The sequence below is a fragment of the Thermobia domestica genome, chromosome 7, assembly GCF_964235325.1.
Source record: "Thermobia domestica chromosome 7, izTheDome1.hap1.1, whole genome shotgun sequence".
Classification (NCBI taxonomy): Eukaryota; Metazoa; Arthropoda; class Insecta; order Zygentoma; family Lepismatidae; genus Thermobia; species Thermobia domestica.
In genome coordinates this window covers 237,150,757-237,166,246 of record NC_137460.1, presented here as the reverse complement: position 1 = coordinate 237,166,246, position 15,490 = coordinate 237,150,757, and the positions used below count along the sequence as shown (strand labels likewise).

Genomic DNA, 15,490 nt, shown 5'->3' with positions numbered 1-15,490 from the left:
TTTAATGTTATTGGTGAGTTTTGCATCAGGCTACTCCAGAAATGGTTTTACACTTATCGTATATCACTTGTACTCTTAAGACTCTTAATGAAGTGAAAACTGAAATCCGAACTACATATGTTCGTACCGAGGATTGAATCTGGAAAATCATGCATGGAAAGAGTGCATACAAAATAAGGTCTCTATTTCTTTTACGACTTCTTGTGTATAAATCTTTATTTGTAATTATGTATTTATTTTTACTTCTAATTTCACGTAGAATAGCAACTTTTCAAATTATGTATGGCTTTAGTTCACATTCTTTGTACATTCTCAACCTGATTAACAATCCACTTAAAGTTATTCTCTTCAGCTCTGGAAACGAATACATTTGGACGTAACACACACAAAATGAAAAAGTGAATGACTAGACCGGGACTCGAACCCGAAATCGTGGGCATACCGTGCCGATGCCTTAACCACTACACCACCCAGTACACTTCTCAGAACAGCCGCACACTCTCTCACTCCTGAATTCGGCGCTCTCCATTCAGATATTATTGCTTGTACAGTTCGCAGAAAAAAAAACCCTGCAAAATGAGCATTAAGTTTATTGTGAAACTACGCCTATCAGCCCAGGAAATCAACATAACGTCTAAGTGGCACGAATTACATCAGGAGAAACCTCGGCGTCCTTCCCTGCACACTTATTTTGGAGCAAAAGACTTCGTCGTTTCACAATAAACTTACATGCTCATGTTGCAGGTTTTTTTGTTGCAGACTGTACCACAGCCTAGCTGCTGTGCTTGGACAATCCAGTGGACAAAGTTTTATATTGAGAAACCTTTAGACAGTTGTAATTCCATATATATTTATGAAAGAGGAAACAACCGATTTAACCTTATTTTGACGCACCATTCAATATTTTCAATGTTATTGAATTCGCACTAACAGAGGATCTGGTGTGTAAAAATAAGTTTAAATTGGTTGTTTGCTTTCTTCTTTTATTAATATATATCAAAATTTACAACCGTTAAAATGTGTTCTCAATATGTAGATAGGGGCCGCGGTGGCTCAGTGGTAGAGCGTTCACCTCTGGTGCTAGGGGTCCCGGGTTCGATCCCAGCCCCCGCCAAGTGAACTTTGTGGTGGACAAACACCGTGTGCGTGGGTTTTCTCGGGGTTTTCCCGTTCCTCCCACTTTCTTCATTCCACCATTTCTTTCATTACTCATCATCACCGTCTCCTTTAGCCTAACCGGCATAACCGTGGGACGTAAAGCTGAAAGATTTCATTTTCATTTTTTCAATATGTAGATACTGGATTGTCCAAGCACAGCAGCTAGGATGTAGTAAAAGCCAATGTAGTCTGAGTGGAGAGCACCGACTACAGGAATGAGACGGCGTTTGGCTATTCTGGGAAACGGAGTGGGTGGTGTAGTGGCTAAGGCATCGGCACGGCATGCCGGAGATTCTGGGTACGAGTCATTTAGTTTTTCACTCTTTGCGTGTTACTGAATTTGTACCTACAGAGAATCTGGTGTATAAAAATAAGTTTAAATTGGTTGTTTCTTCCTTTCATTAATACTTTTAGACATAGTTTGACTAATTTATGTTTTGTGCGTTTTCAGGGATTCGAAATCTCTGGATGACGACGATGAGTGTGATGATGATGATGAATGTGAAGACGGTGAGGGAATGAATGGTGATAGTGAATATCCTAGTCTGGACAGCATGGCGAGTGGGAGCGGAAAGACGTCACCAGAAAACTCCTTGTCAGGTTCTGGAGGTGGGTATGATCACTGGAAAGGAAAAATTGACTCAAAACATCAAATACGCTAAAACGACCAATTCATTGTTTAACTGGGTGGTGTTGTAAATTTTATCATTACTCGTTAGCTTTTTTTAAGCACGATTCTAGGCCAAACCGCTTACGCTAGAAGTTTGAAATTTTGAAGGTGTATGGATTTTATGTCGTTAGGTACACTAAAAAAGGATTTTTGGAAATTCTATGAGGAAGGAGGTAGGAGAATATGAGTGACAATTATTATAGTAAAATATCCATGGGTCAATCCATACGAAGTGGTCCAGAGCAGGTTGCTCGACCATCTCCGAAAATTATAAAAAAATGAGTATGATTAACCTTGTGTATGGGAAGGTCAATAACACTATTCACGTTGTTGTATGTACAAGTGTTCTTGAATGGCGACCATCTTTGTTATCGGTAGAGTGCCAATTTTTTGCATGTGCAAGCGTGTACGAAAACTACAGTTGCTCAGGATGTACGAATCAGACGAACGCCAAACAAAAACTAATGTTTAGAGGAGAGACTGAGGTACATGAAAAATATATAATCTTGTTTCTAAATAAATATGCAGGGTTGCAAACCAATACATGAAATTACCAGAAAATGTGCAGAAAATTACACTTAATAGGGCAGTAATTTGGAATGGCATAAAGTGGGGGGGGGGGGGTCATAAGTTTTGTCCTCAATACTATTGCATGTAAAGAGTCTGCAGAAATATCTTAACTCTGACGTATGATAATACGGGCACCGTAGATTTATGGGGGTCCGAAACTTGAAGTTTGTGATTTTGATGCCATTTTGGGGGCGTAATGTCTCAGGATGGCAAAGTGCTAAAAATTGCTGCTTAGGTCACAAAGTAATTCTGTATGTGAATAAAGTATTGCAAAAAATCAGGACTGATATTACATGGAGAAAAAAGTGAGGACATGGTAAAAACGTGAAGAAAGAACGTGCGTGACGATGGTCGAAGCCCGGAAAAATTTAAATGTTTGGATATGCTAGAACTCAAAAACTACTTGTGATGCAGCAATTAGACCATCTTTTGTTGTGTTGTGTGCAAAAGCTCGCGATTGGCGTTTGTTCCATCTTTCTAGCTACATGACCATTGCTACGTCTTTATGGGAGAGGGAGTTAGCTCCTCCTTGCACCCACAACATCCCTCACCTAACTGGACCGTGGTACTCAATGTATCAGCCAAGTGTCATTGAAATCCAATAATAGTTACGGAAGTTAATGTGTTCACAAGGTTGCTCTACATCTATCTATCCTATACAACGTGAATAGTGTTATTGACCTTCTCATACACGAAGATCATCACAGTCAATTTTTTATAATTTTCGGAGATGGTTGAGCAACCACTTTCAACATTTCTGGACCACTTCAGATGGATTGACCCCCACCTTCGATTGTCCCCCACCTTCGATTGTCAAGGGTAAAGGCATGAAATTTGGTATATGAACTTCCAATTTAAAATAATTAGACACGTGTTTCACCATTTCTTGATATTTTTCTTAGAAGAGAAGGAAAAAGGGTGGAATTATAATTGTTATAACAGGATGGCTATATCTCGAAGTTCCTTTAAGGTAGAGATATGAGAATTAGTGTTCCGACTTTTCATTTAAAATAATTAAATACTATTTCAGCGTTTCTCTATTTTTCCCATGGAAGGGAAGAAAAAGTCGGGGTTGCAATTGTTGTAATAATATTATCTTGAAATTCCTTAAGATTAGATACATGAAAAAGTTAAGGCTTTTAATTTAAAATATTTAAAGGCGTGTTTTGGCATTTTCTGATGTTTCCTTTAGGAGAGAAGAAAAAGGATGAGGATTGCAATTCTCGTAATAAGATGGTAATATCTTGAAATTCCTTAAGATTAGAGACATCCTTATTAAAAACAAGTGGGCATATGTCCTAGCCTTTTCCGGAAATGCCGCTTTTAACGAGAGAAGAGAGAGAATTACTAATTTTTTTCTCAGTATATAAAAATGACTTCGAGGTGGTCAGTTTTATCATCAGGGGAAAATAGATGAACCGTTTGAAATAAATTTTTGAACAGAGCTAGCACTTGAACCGACATGACTTTTTTTTTTTTTTTTTTTTTTTAATCATTTCACTTTTACCGTGTACCGTGCAACAGAACAGATGTTCCAGAAGATGAGGGAAAGGAAGACGTGGAAACAGGTTGATAAAGAGGGCAGGAAAATGTACAAAAAGTTAAACAACGAGTTTCGAAGGGAAGCAGAGCAACGGAAGAGTTTTACAAAAGAAAATGCGATTACATAGAAGAATTAGAGAGAGTTGAGAAATATAAGAAAATGTATAAGGAGGTGAAATTATGGAATTTCGGAGGAAACAAGGGGGTATTACGATGGCAGTAGACAATAAGAATGGGAAGATATCGAGAGAGGTGAAGTCGTAAGAAAGTTGAAAACTTACATAGGAGTAGGGATAGACCATGTGGCCTAAATATTGAAGTAGAAAATGAAGTAGGTGAGGTTGATAAAGGGTTTAGTATTCTTCGGGATGAGTTTGAAAAAGCTATATCCGAGATTAGGAATGGAAAGGCAACCGAAATAGATAATATACCAATCGAATTCGTTAAGAATATGGGAGACAAGGGCAACAAGAAATTGTTCCGACTGTGCAATGAAATATATGAAACAGAAGAGTGTCCAAAAGACTTTCTGAAGACGATCATGATACCAATGGGTAAGAAATCGAACCCGAAGAAATGTAAGGATTATAGAACTATTAGTCTCATATCTCATGCAGCTAAAATTCTGCTCCGAGTACTGAACAGAAGGTTGTATGGAAGAACAAATGAAAAAGTTGAAGAGGAACAGTTCGGGTTCAGGAGAGGTAAGAGCACAAGAGATGCAATTGGATTATTAAGGATGATCGATGCAAGGTTTATAGAAAAAGGGAAGGAGGTTATGTCGTATGTATTGATCTTGAAAGGCTTTAGATCGCATGAGTTGGGAATTGTTGTTGGGAGTTCTAAAGAAGATTGGGTTGGAATGGAAAGATCGAAGACTTATAAGAAACTTATATATGAATCAACAAGTAAGTGTTAGAATAGGGAAGGAACTTACAGAAGAGAGTACAATAGTGAATTGGAAGGGAGTTCGACAAAGATGCTGTCTCTCAACATTATTTAATATATATCTAGAAGAGATAGTGAAAAAGTTCCTACATGATGAAGACGGCACTTCGGTAGGAGATAGAATGATTAGATGTTAGAAATGATGCAGGAGAAAAGAACAGTTTTAGTCATTATTGAGAAACTGGTTAGGACATTGCCTAAGATGAAATTGTATCATGAGGGACGTACTAGAGGGTATGGTGGCAGGAAAGAGAGGGAGAGGACGAAGGAGACTACAATTAATGGACGATATAAAAGCAGAAAGATCATACGGGAAGGCGAAGAGGTTAGTGGAAGATCGTGGAACATGAAGTTACTTTAAATAAATTAACAATAAAACTTGTTTAAATAAATGCACTTATGTGTATGGACAGCACTACGGAGGTGGTGAACGCATCTTTCTTAAATTTTATCCATGTTTCCTACCATACCCGTCCCCAAAAGTGATTTTCAATTGGTAACGCTATTAACACTTGCGGTTTTATTATTCATTTAACTGACCCATTAAAAACAGATCTTCAGAATCATTCTTCGTATTGTAATGAAAGTGTTGCCAGTGCATACATCAGGTGAACCATTGATAATAAACTAAAAAATAAGAATCCTACAAAGTTTGTGAAGATAATGGGAGAAAAAGGGAGAAATGGGATATATATATGTATATATATATATATATATATATATATATATATATATATATATACATTATCCTTAAAAATCCGTTTATCACCCTCCCTACTTCTCTGAATTACTAATCCTGCGATTGTCACTAACTCTTTGGCTGAAGAAGTTCTAGGGTTTTCGCAGCAGAAATCGAAACCTCTCATTGGATACTATTTGGTGTCAATGAAATTCCTTTGGGATTGTTATTTGCAATTTCTCCTCAGATCCTGCCTTTAGATTATTATTCCATCTTCTCGATCCATCCACTACAAGTCATGGATGCTGTCTATGGTAGATTTCTTGAAATAGTTACGCTCTTACACTTGGTGGGAAGTACATATGGTGGAGCTACGCGTAATGTAACGTTCTTTATTTGCCCTGCAAGGGAATAATTCTTTCGCTGCTAATAAGATGTTTTAAATTGTAGTCTGATTTGTTTTGCCAAGAGAAAGTGGCTTTGTATAAACAATGAGAATTGAACTGCCTTAATAACTCAGCTACACAAAAATAATAAAATTTCTGTGCAGCGGATTCCGAGCTATGGATTTGATGTATTTTGTTACACAGAATCCAACTTTCGAAACCCTAGGACGATCGACTGTGTAAATTTTTTGTTATGGGGCGATTTTAGATAGGGAGGGTACACGTGACACAGCTATACACACACACACAAAAAGTTCTGTACAGTGGACTCCGAACTATGGATTCGATGTATTTTGTTACACAGAATACAACTTCCGAAACCCCAGGACGATTGACTGCCATTTTTTATGAGGGAAAAATTTTGAGCGATTTTGGATAGGGAATTATCACCTTTTTCGCCCATGAAACAAATCTGACATGGTCAATCGTCCTGGGGTTTCGAAATTTAGATTCTGTGTAACAAAATACATCGAATTCATACTTTGGGGTCACTGCAGAGTTTTTTTTTTCTTTTTTTTTTTAAAGCTGTGTTACATGTATCCTCCCAATCCAAAATCACTGAAGTTTTTCGCCCATAACAAAAAATTGACACTATCGATCTTCTTGGGGTTTCGATATTTGGATTGTGTAACAAAATACATACCCTGAAGTCCGGAGCACAGAACTTCTCTTTTATATATTTTTTAATTTTCTTTTATTTATTTATGTTTGTGTGTGACTGTGTAATTAGATCTCATACTTGCTATGTTCAAAATATTAGAATACAAATTTGTGTTTGTGTTTCAGGCGGTGTAATGTCTCCCCGCAACCTGACTTCACCAAGTCTAACGGAGTCGATGCATATGATGGACGAAATCCTGTCGGATGGCAAAATGGACCGCCTCGAGAAGATCGAGAAACTGGAAGCCATTTTATCTGCAGCAACAGCGGTTGTCACCAACAGCTCAAACAATTCTCTGGACAACTGTTGTACGTGCACTTGCCACATCCACGATCAGATCGCAGGACTCAGCGATGAACATGTGCCAAAAAAGATCGAATGTGCTGATGTGGCTTGTCAGACACTTTCGACCGGGGACATTGTTATTACGAGAATTTTCTTCACGGAAGAAGAAAAAGAAAAGGAGAAGATGCTGACGTCATCCCCAAGGAAACAATAAGCTTCACTCAGATAATAAGCGTAAAAGTTGGCAGCTTCTAGCAAAGATAAGAATCTCGTGAAATCTCGTGAAAAGTATCCAAAGGATAAATTATTCTCTGTATTAAAGTATCCAATATGCTGAGTACGAAGTTTATACAGAGATTCGTCGATACGAAGTATGTCGATTGCAGCGACTAAGAGCAAAATCAAAACCAAACGAGGAGAGTAGAGTATGACCGAAATTCAGAGTTACTGTAAATGGTTTGCAAGGACATTTTTTCTCTCTCTTTTTTTTTATGTGAATTAGTACAGGAAATTCACCATAAATGTATTTTTATGTTGAATATTTTATTTATTTTTAGCAAAATAAAAAAGGACAAAGGCAATATATGTCTCGTTATTTAAGATTGTTTTGTGTCGATCGTAAGATATGATCTTGTTTCCAGAAAATAGTTCAAACTGTTATGTTTCTTTGTCTTGGGAGGAGAGGCCATTTTGACTGGCTTCTGTATAATGATTGTACTTTGTATGAGTAGACGTTGCTAGAGGAAAATTGGTTTCAAGATAAGAAAAATTGAGAATAAGTTAAAAGAGGGAGTCGTAAAGTTTTCGAAACAACTTCTGATTTCGTTTCTGGAAAATGACCTTAAAAATCAAATATAATTGCGTGTTTTTCAAAGTAATGAGTATTTTGTGCAAATAGCGTTCCTGTCTTGTGATTATGGAAATATTGGTTCATACCTTAAGTCCAGTGCTGGGTTTCGACCTTGAGCATTGTGACGTGTTCCGAAGATGTTTCTTATCTTTGCTAGTGATTGCTAACTGATTATATCAGATTATTAATAGTGAACCCTTTGGAAAAGGGTGGATGAACAAACAAACCCGAGAAACGAATAACTTGGGGAACGTTTTTTAATGTCTTTTTAGTGAAATGAAGGGACATTAATTGACAAGAAAAGTGAGATTTTTATTCGTACTCATAAGTTAAGTGGTCTAAAGTCTTTGTATTCTGTAGAGAAAGAGTGGATTCGTATAACTCTTAATAACGACTGAGTTTCATCCTACATTCTTAGTAGTGCTAAACTGGTAGAACTTCCCGTAAACTAGCGTTTCATAACTCTATAGTTCTCATATCATGCTGCATTTCATTTTCCATCAGCAATATCATCATCACTGTATATAATTATTACCTTCAGACTTCCAGTGGAGGTGACTCTAAAGCTTCAGTCTACTTTCATAATGCGCTTGATGGTATGTGTATATATCCTTATTTGTAGGACAATAGGAACCAGTTTTCCTTTGCATTATTTAAAATTATAAATTGTTTGTGACGTATACTTGTGCTCTTACCATATTTAACCTACTTCTGTCTTTTCAAATTTATCGCCCGTGTTGACCCAATTTTAGAGCTGTATGTTTTGGCTGACTTTACAGGGTGCCAAATTGCTATTAGAACTGGAAAACACATGACACAATTTAACACGTAGTACGGCTGAAGCAGAAGAAAAATCTATGCAAATTGCAATGAAAGCATAAAGTTAGAAATCGGAAGTATTTCTGTGAGTGGAATATTTCTGATAAAGCACACCAATCAACCCGTAGATTGTATTAAATATTGTAAGTTGCCAGTTAATGTAGGGTGCCTATGTAACCATTTCTTTTTTAAAATGACGGCGAAGTAGATGAAATGGTTTTGAGTAATATTTCTGTAACGGGACGATTTGGCTTTTTCCAAGTTGAGCATACTATAACTAAATTGGCTGCTTAACCCAAAGTTTTTCAGGAAAACAAATTTTATGGTTGGGTATCCATTTTTGCTGATACTTTTAATCCTGTCTGTTTAACCTCTCTGCTTTGCCTGTATACCATTACCTTAATTTATATAACGTGGATCTGGTTACATTGCACAGTACATTGGAGATATGATTCTCCAATATATGAGGCATGTATACAACAACCAGTACGCTTTATATTTATTTCGTCTTTTATTTCTTTTAAATTTGAAATCACTGATTCTAGTTCAGTTTTTAAATACGATTCATAGAAGACGTGTGTACGTATGTGATATTTTAAAGTAATTTATTTGAAAGTATGAAAGAAGCTTTAGAATCACCCTCTTTAAAAGTCAATATAGTAATAAAGCGCTCTAATTAGTTCTCTTCACGTTCGAACACATGTCACAAGAAAATCTGCAATAGTACGTAATATTTGGTGATGTTATAATGTCCTTGAATAAACTAAAAAAAAAGAAGCATTGTCAATCGATACTAAAATGTGCTACAGAAAGGTATGTTGTTTTAGACTTGAATAAATTAAATATGTATTCCGTATTTACCTCTAAAGACCTTGCTGTCGAAAAATGACTGCGTGAAGAAATACAGACAAATAACATGACTCAGCCTTCAGAGATGCTATTGTATTTTCAAAGTATTATATCATGAACGCTATGGAAGAAAAATAATTTATTGAAGCGTCCATTTATGTCTTACGTACTTTAAAGAACGAAGAAGGCATAAACTTGCCGTAAAACTCGTTACTATCAACCTCTCTGTAAAAAGACCTTTGTGCTTATTCATAAGTGGAAATAAACCAAATAAATACGTGCATCTTTTGGCTGTATCTAATTTGAAGTCACCACGTCACATATGATTATGAAAATGCAGACATAGGTAGGTGCCCAAGGCTTTGATATTTGTTGATGGGCTCATATGGCAGTAACCTGAAGCTAAAAGGATTACAATATGTTAATGAAAGGGCTTGAATTGGAAGACAGATACAGGTCTCAAGCATGATAATCTGTTTAATATAGATAATTCAAGGCACACCTGAGAAAAGATACTTGGAGTTATACCTGGACCATATGGAGAATACAGGATTGTCCCAGATCCAGATCTTTGACCTTCAGCACATAGCGTACTAGTAGTGAATTTGTTTCTTAAGAGTTGTACGCTATCTGAGATGGAAATTTTAGTGATCGAGTGAAAATTCGATTGTCAGTGAGGTCTGGGGTTTGATTTCTGGTGCGATTCCAATTTCCGTAGCTTTTATGGTGTATGAAACCAAATAAATATTTTTGTGGTTTGAATGTGTATAAATTTAGAAGTTATTTCAGAGAAAGTAACGAAGTTAAAATAAATTTTGAAAATGAGTGTTTTAATGCGCCTATGTACTTAAATTTTTTTAATAATTATTAGCAAGTGTCTTTGAGGTAAATACGGAAAGAAAAGTAAATGTATTCTGTAACATCCTAAAATAGACCTAACATCACAGATTGTCCTCAGTGAGGTTCTCTTCATGATTATTTATCATTCTACCCCTTCTTTCTTAAATATGGCCAAAGCTGTATGTTTAGTTTTATTATTATTGTAATATCGGACGGTAGTGGTTGAATGCATTCTTTAAGAAATTGGGTTTTAAAAATACCTTCCAATTATTTGGGAGTTTATTATGTAAATATATATATAGATGTGTGTATGTATATTTTAACTTGTGAGAAGATTGGAATGTAGTTGACTTGAGCCCGACAGAAGCTCATAAAATAATTCTGGTAGCTTTACGTATGTCATGATAATTTCTTCCCCCCAAAGTAAGGTTAACAGTTGTCGTTAAGCGAACTATAAAAATGGTATGTTGGGAGTTCAGTTTTTATTTTTTTTAAAACAAAATTAATAACGTGTAATAATTGACGATTTCTGAATCATCAGAATTTCAGCAGATATACGATAGCAACATCGTAGGTTGTTGAGTAGTTTTATATAATTAGTTGTATATTATTATATGTATTTTTCACATCTTTTTTGTTAATAAGTTTCTTATTTTTTACTGTGTTCTGATTTACTTTTTGACCAAAGCTTATGATGGTAATCTCCCTCTCAGAATATGTCGATGAGAGTGAGTATTGGATTTTTTTGTTATTTGGTGTACCGCAAAATTCCCCGCGTGCTCCTGTCAGAGTTGAGCGTGTCTGTTGGTTGTAGTTTTGTGGTGCATTCTTATTAATTTTTAATAATAATAATTATTATTATTAATAATTATTAGACGTCTTTGCGTCCGAGATGTACCTAATTATGTCGTACTTCTCGTTTTTGCTAAGTAGGCGATATACTTATTTATTTCATATATTACATGGTAACATTCATTTCTTTTGTGTGTGTGTGTGTGTAATATATAGATATTTTCCCCTGCTTTGCGTTAATGAATTTTATTAGAGAAATATTTTTATTTTAGAGATTTATATTTACTTCACATGATAGTTGGGGAAACAATAAGAAAAAACATTTAAGCAGAATTTCAGAGAAATTCATTATTTAAAACAAAATGTATAATAATAATATTAAAAAGCAACAGACTATTATCTGTGGTTTCTAAAGTATAATTTGCATTACTTTTTTAATGATAGCAAATGGATTTATTTTTGTCACTTTGAGGTGGTTATTTTTAGATATTTACATTGGTAAAAAACGAAAGTTGTGTACAATACTCGTATAATTCATTGTAAAGGAATTAAAAAACAGTATAAATTAACTTTTTTTTTTTTTAACCGTTACTTCATTTTAGACGTAATTGAATACTTGCAAATATAGACCTACGCTTTGTGGTTTGAATTCGCGCACCTGACCCATTGAAGTAAAGAACATACTATCCCTCTAATTGAAGATTTTTTGTTGCAAGTGGTCTACACGCAAAAGAAATTTATTCGTACACTTGATAACATATGAACTTCCTTGTTTTTCGAACAGATTGATTCAGTAAGAAACAGGCGAATTCATTTATCACGAAACTAACTTAAAGTTACTGACAACCTGAAGTGTACTAAGCGTCATTCTCACTTGAGTATATAAGAACACTGTATTCTAACTTATCTATTTGAGTACTAGGCGCAATTGATTTCAAGGTTACATTGTTTCAAAATTTCGTCATTGGTTCGGGAATATAGAAACAAATTTATCATTAATAAAATTAAGTCGTGTATAAAATTGAAATAAGTTGTTGAATTTTATGAAGTATCAAATATTGATATAGGCTACTGGTTAGAACGTTGGACTCACTTCCACGTGGCCCCGGGTTCGATTCCCGGCCGGTGCTTCCCAATTTTCGGCGTCCACCCAGCATCGTGACGCAAACAGGGGAGTCAGGTGAATAAAAGACGTGGCGGCCGCTAGGTCTAGATAACCTTTGTTAGAGACGGGCCGACGCGACGAGCTGATCACGTGTTCGTCGCTGGGCTAGACGCAGTTCAGCCAGTCGCTAACAGATGGCGTTGGAGTGGCTCAGGCCGTTACGTGGTTTGGTATATATATAATGTTGCCTTATCAAAAGTATGAAGTTTTTTAAAAAAGGAGAAATGTAACTTGGGTGATATTGACATTTTCTATCAGAGACTTTGAGATCTAGGATACTGTATAAATTTTGTTTCGTGCAACTGTGGAATTATTCATGTAACTAAATTCCTTATTGATTCGTAGCATCCGTGTTAGCAGCGTTAGCATTGTGCTTTCTTTGAAAAATACAAGCATTGTGCACAACTTTCGAAAAATTAACATTTTTTTAAAAAATATATATTTTGTCTGTCGTATTGGAAAATGAATTCTTAAGGAAGTCACTATTGGAAAGAAAAACATCACATTACAACCTTATTTTTATCCACTATGATTATTACTGTTATTGTTAATTACGTAGATGGGTGACATTTCCAGTTTGCACACACAAGTTTAACGTGTATTATTAATTTTATTATTATTTTTGTTTTTTTGGCACTGAGGTTTCCATTAACCATCGCTGTTTTTAGAATTCCATTTTTTGATGTTAATGACCGATGGGCATAATGGATGGAATTATATATATATCTATATAGTTTTTATTTCATTCATCATAGTTGACAGCATTTTCACAATTTGGTGAGAGCTCTAGAGTGTATAGACGTACTGTCTAACAATATGTTTATATGTAGTTTCCACTTGTTAGTTAGATATATTATGTGTATATATAAACAAATGGCAGTAGTGCAGAAATACATTCAGAAGATAACAAATTTGTAGGATTTGCAATAGTAAAGTAGTATTGGTATAAACATTGCTGTGTTGTACTTGTTAAGTTTCCCAGTTGCAATAACAGCTCAAAACTTGTACAGATTTAGGCCATACTTCAATGTGACCTATAGTTTCGAAAAGTTGTAACAATTAGTAAGCAAGCCTACGATATAATTACACATGCTTTTAAAGTTTATATTTTTGAAACTTGGTGTACAGTTCGGCGTCACTTGCAATATTAGCAGGCGAACTATCTGATCACACCATCTTTAGCGGGTCACTTGTTTGCTGTGATGGTTTGTTCGTTTGGTATTACTTTGAAAACGATTATTAAAATGAACGAATGGCCCCCAAACAAAGAATTGAAAAACTTAAATAAAAACTGGCATTAGTATATGCATTGTTTTATATTCAGTTTTGAATCTGATTTACATTACTCACTCACCAAAACAATATGTTTATTCTAAAAATTATTAACGTATATTAGTTTCGCCAATTATCTACTTAGTTTCATCGGACACTCTCTAGTCTGATAGTCTAGGATCGTTGGCGAAACTGTAACACGTTAATAATTTTTATAATAAACGTATTGTTTTGCTCAGCGAGTAGTTTAAATCGGATTTAAATCTATTAAAAACAAAGCGTGCATAATAGAAAATATTACTCAATTATTGTATCAGCCGGAAGAGAAGTGGAATTGAAATCTGTAAACATTGCTGATGTGCGTTGAGGTATTTTTGTACTCCGTCATTGTTGTTTAGGCTATAAAATCAAGAGGTAGACGTTCAGAAATAGAAAAGGAACCAAATACACTTGATTTCAGTTTGAAAACGATAAGTATTAATAACCATTGTATAGTTTGTAATTATCCAAGTTTCACATAGTTCAAACTGTAAATCCGAAATGTTGGCCTTGAATATGATACATACGTGTTTTTAATTTGCAGTTTTCAACCCAATAACTTGACCTTATTAGAGAGAATATACATTATGAATTCCATGACTTTTCTTGTTAAATAGAAGAGTCTACATAAGAGTTTCTGCTCTACTGTCTTGCGTCGATGCATAACTAAGAACATTTGTTAATATGTCCATTATGCCCATCTGAAAACCCGAGGTGTTGCTATTTACATACTATTAATGAAGAAAAAAATATATAGATTGCAAAGCATTATTTAAAAATAATAAAAAATAAATATCTCACTAGTGAACGGTGAAAATAGGGTTTGGAGTTGGAAATGTTTTGTAGTTACGTGATTTTTTATTTTACATCTACAACAAACGTCCTTTATTTTTTTTAGATTCATCTCTCATTACCAGTTTCCCTTCCTTTTATCTTTCCTACCTAGAGAACTATACTGATTTCATATTTAAATTTACATCATATAGATTTCTGTATCTCTTTACGTTTCTCTTAATATTTAAAAGAAAAAAAATTATTTTGTTGTTTTTTTGATAATGGAAGAATTATACAATAAAGCAAGCAATGCATTCAGGAGGTAATGCTTCTTAAGCAGTTTATTTCTTGCAGAATGCTAGTTTCCGATAATAAAAACATGTTATGTTCTGCTCATCAAAAGAAAATAAACGGAACATACATCCTAATGTCGTGTTTTTATTTACATTTTACCTTCTACAATTATACTATTGCTGTTTCCGAAATATATTTAACATGGACTTCAAAAGGACTACTGCTCGTGTCAATGGTATAAAAGTCGATCACCTAAAAGAATGATGCTCAAGAAAGGATGGGGGATTTAAGAAGTGCGGTGCCTCAAGTATTGTAATGACAGCTAATTGTAAAACCTGTATTAGGTGTTTTCTCAAAGAAAGGAGTTTGTAGTGTAAAAATTCATTGTAAGTATTTGTAGGGATCCATTTTTCTTCCTTTCTCCTTACAATAAATTTTTATCGTAATTTTTAATATCTCGCTGTTAATTGTACGTTTTGCGTTATTTAGTTATTTTACAGTTCAGAGTTGACATCATAACATAGTTTGTCCAAAGAACTATTTGTAGTATTAATATTTCCGATTTGAATGTATGCATTTGACATATTTTCTAAATCAAACCATTTTAAAGCACAAGGGATGATCGAAAAGAAAAGGTTACAAAGCCTATTATGGCTTATGTGTGACACAGCTTGACGATCAACATACCTGATGATAGAGGGCGCTCAACAACAGTAATCCTCAATGTATTTACAGTTTTTGTTCAACCGCTTACCACAACGGCAGATAAAGGTTTCTATACTATCTGTATAGAAATCTACATGAAGTTCTCGTAGCCACCGTGAAGCAGCGGTTTTG

The 15,490-nt window shown here is 34.9% G+C and overlaps 1 protein-coding gene across 1 annotated transcript in view; it reads left to right on the top strand.

The window, feature by feature from the left end:
- Positions 1–14,787, top strand: part of egl (Egl_like_exo domain-containing protein) — a 221,564-nt gene extending 206,777 nt beyond the window's left edge. The window contains exons 6-7 of the mRNA XM_081766021.1: positions 1,610–1,767; positions 6,800–14,787. Coding sequence (XP_081622147.1) covers positions 1,610–1,767; positions 6,800–7,173 — 532 coding nt within the window. The 3' untranslated portion in view covers positions 7,174–14,787. The remainder of the gene's footprint in view (positions 1–1,609; positions 1,768–6,799) is intronic.
- The last annotated feature ends 703 nt before the right edge of the window (positions 14,788–15,490 follow it).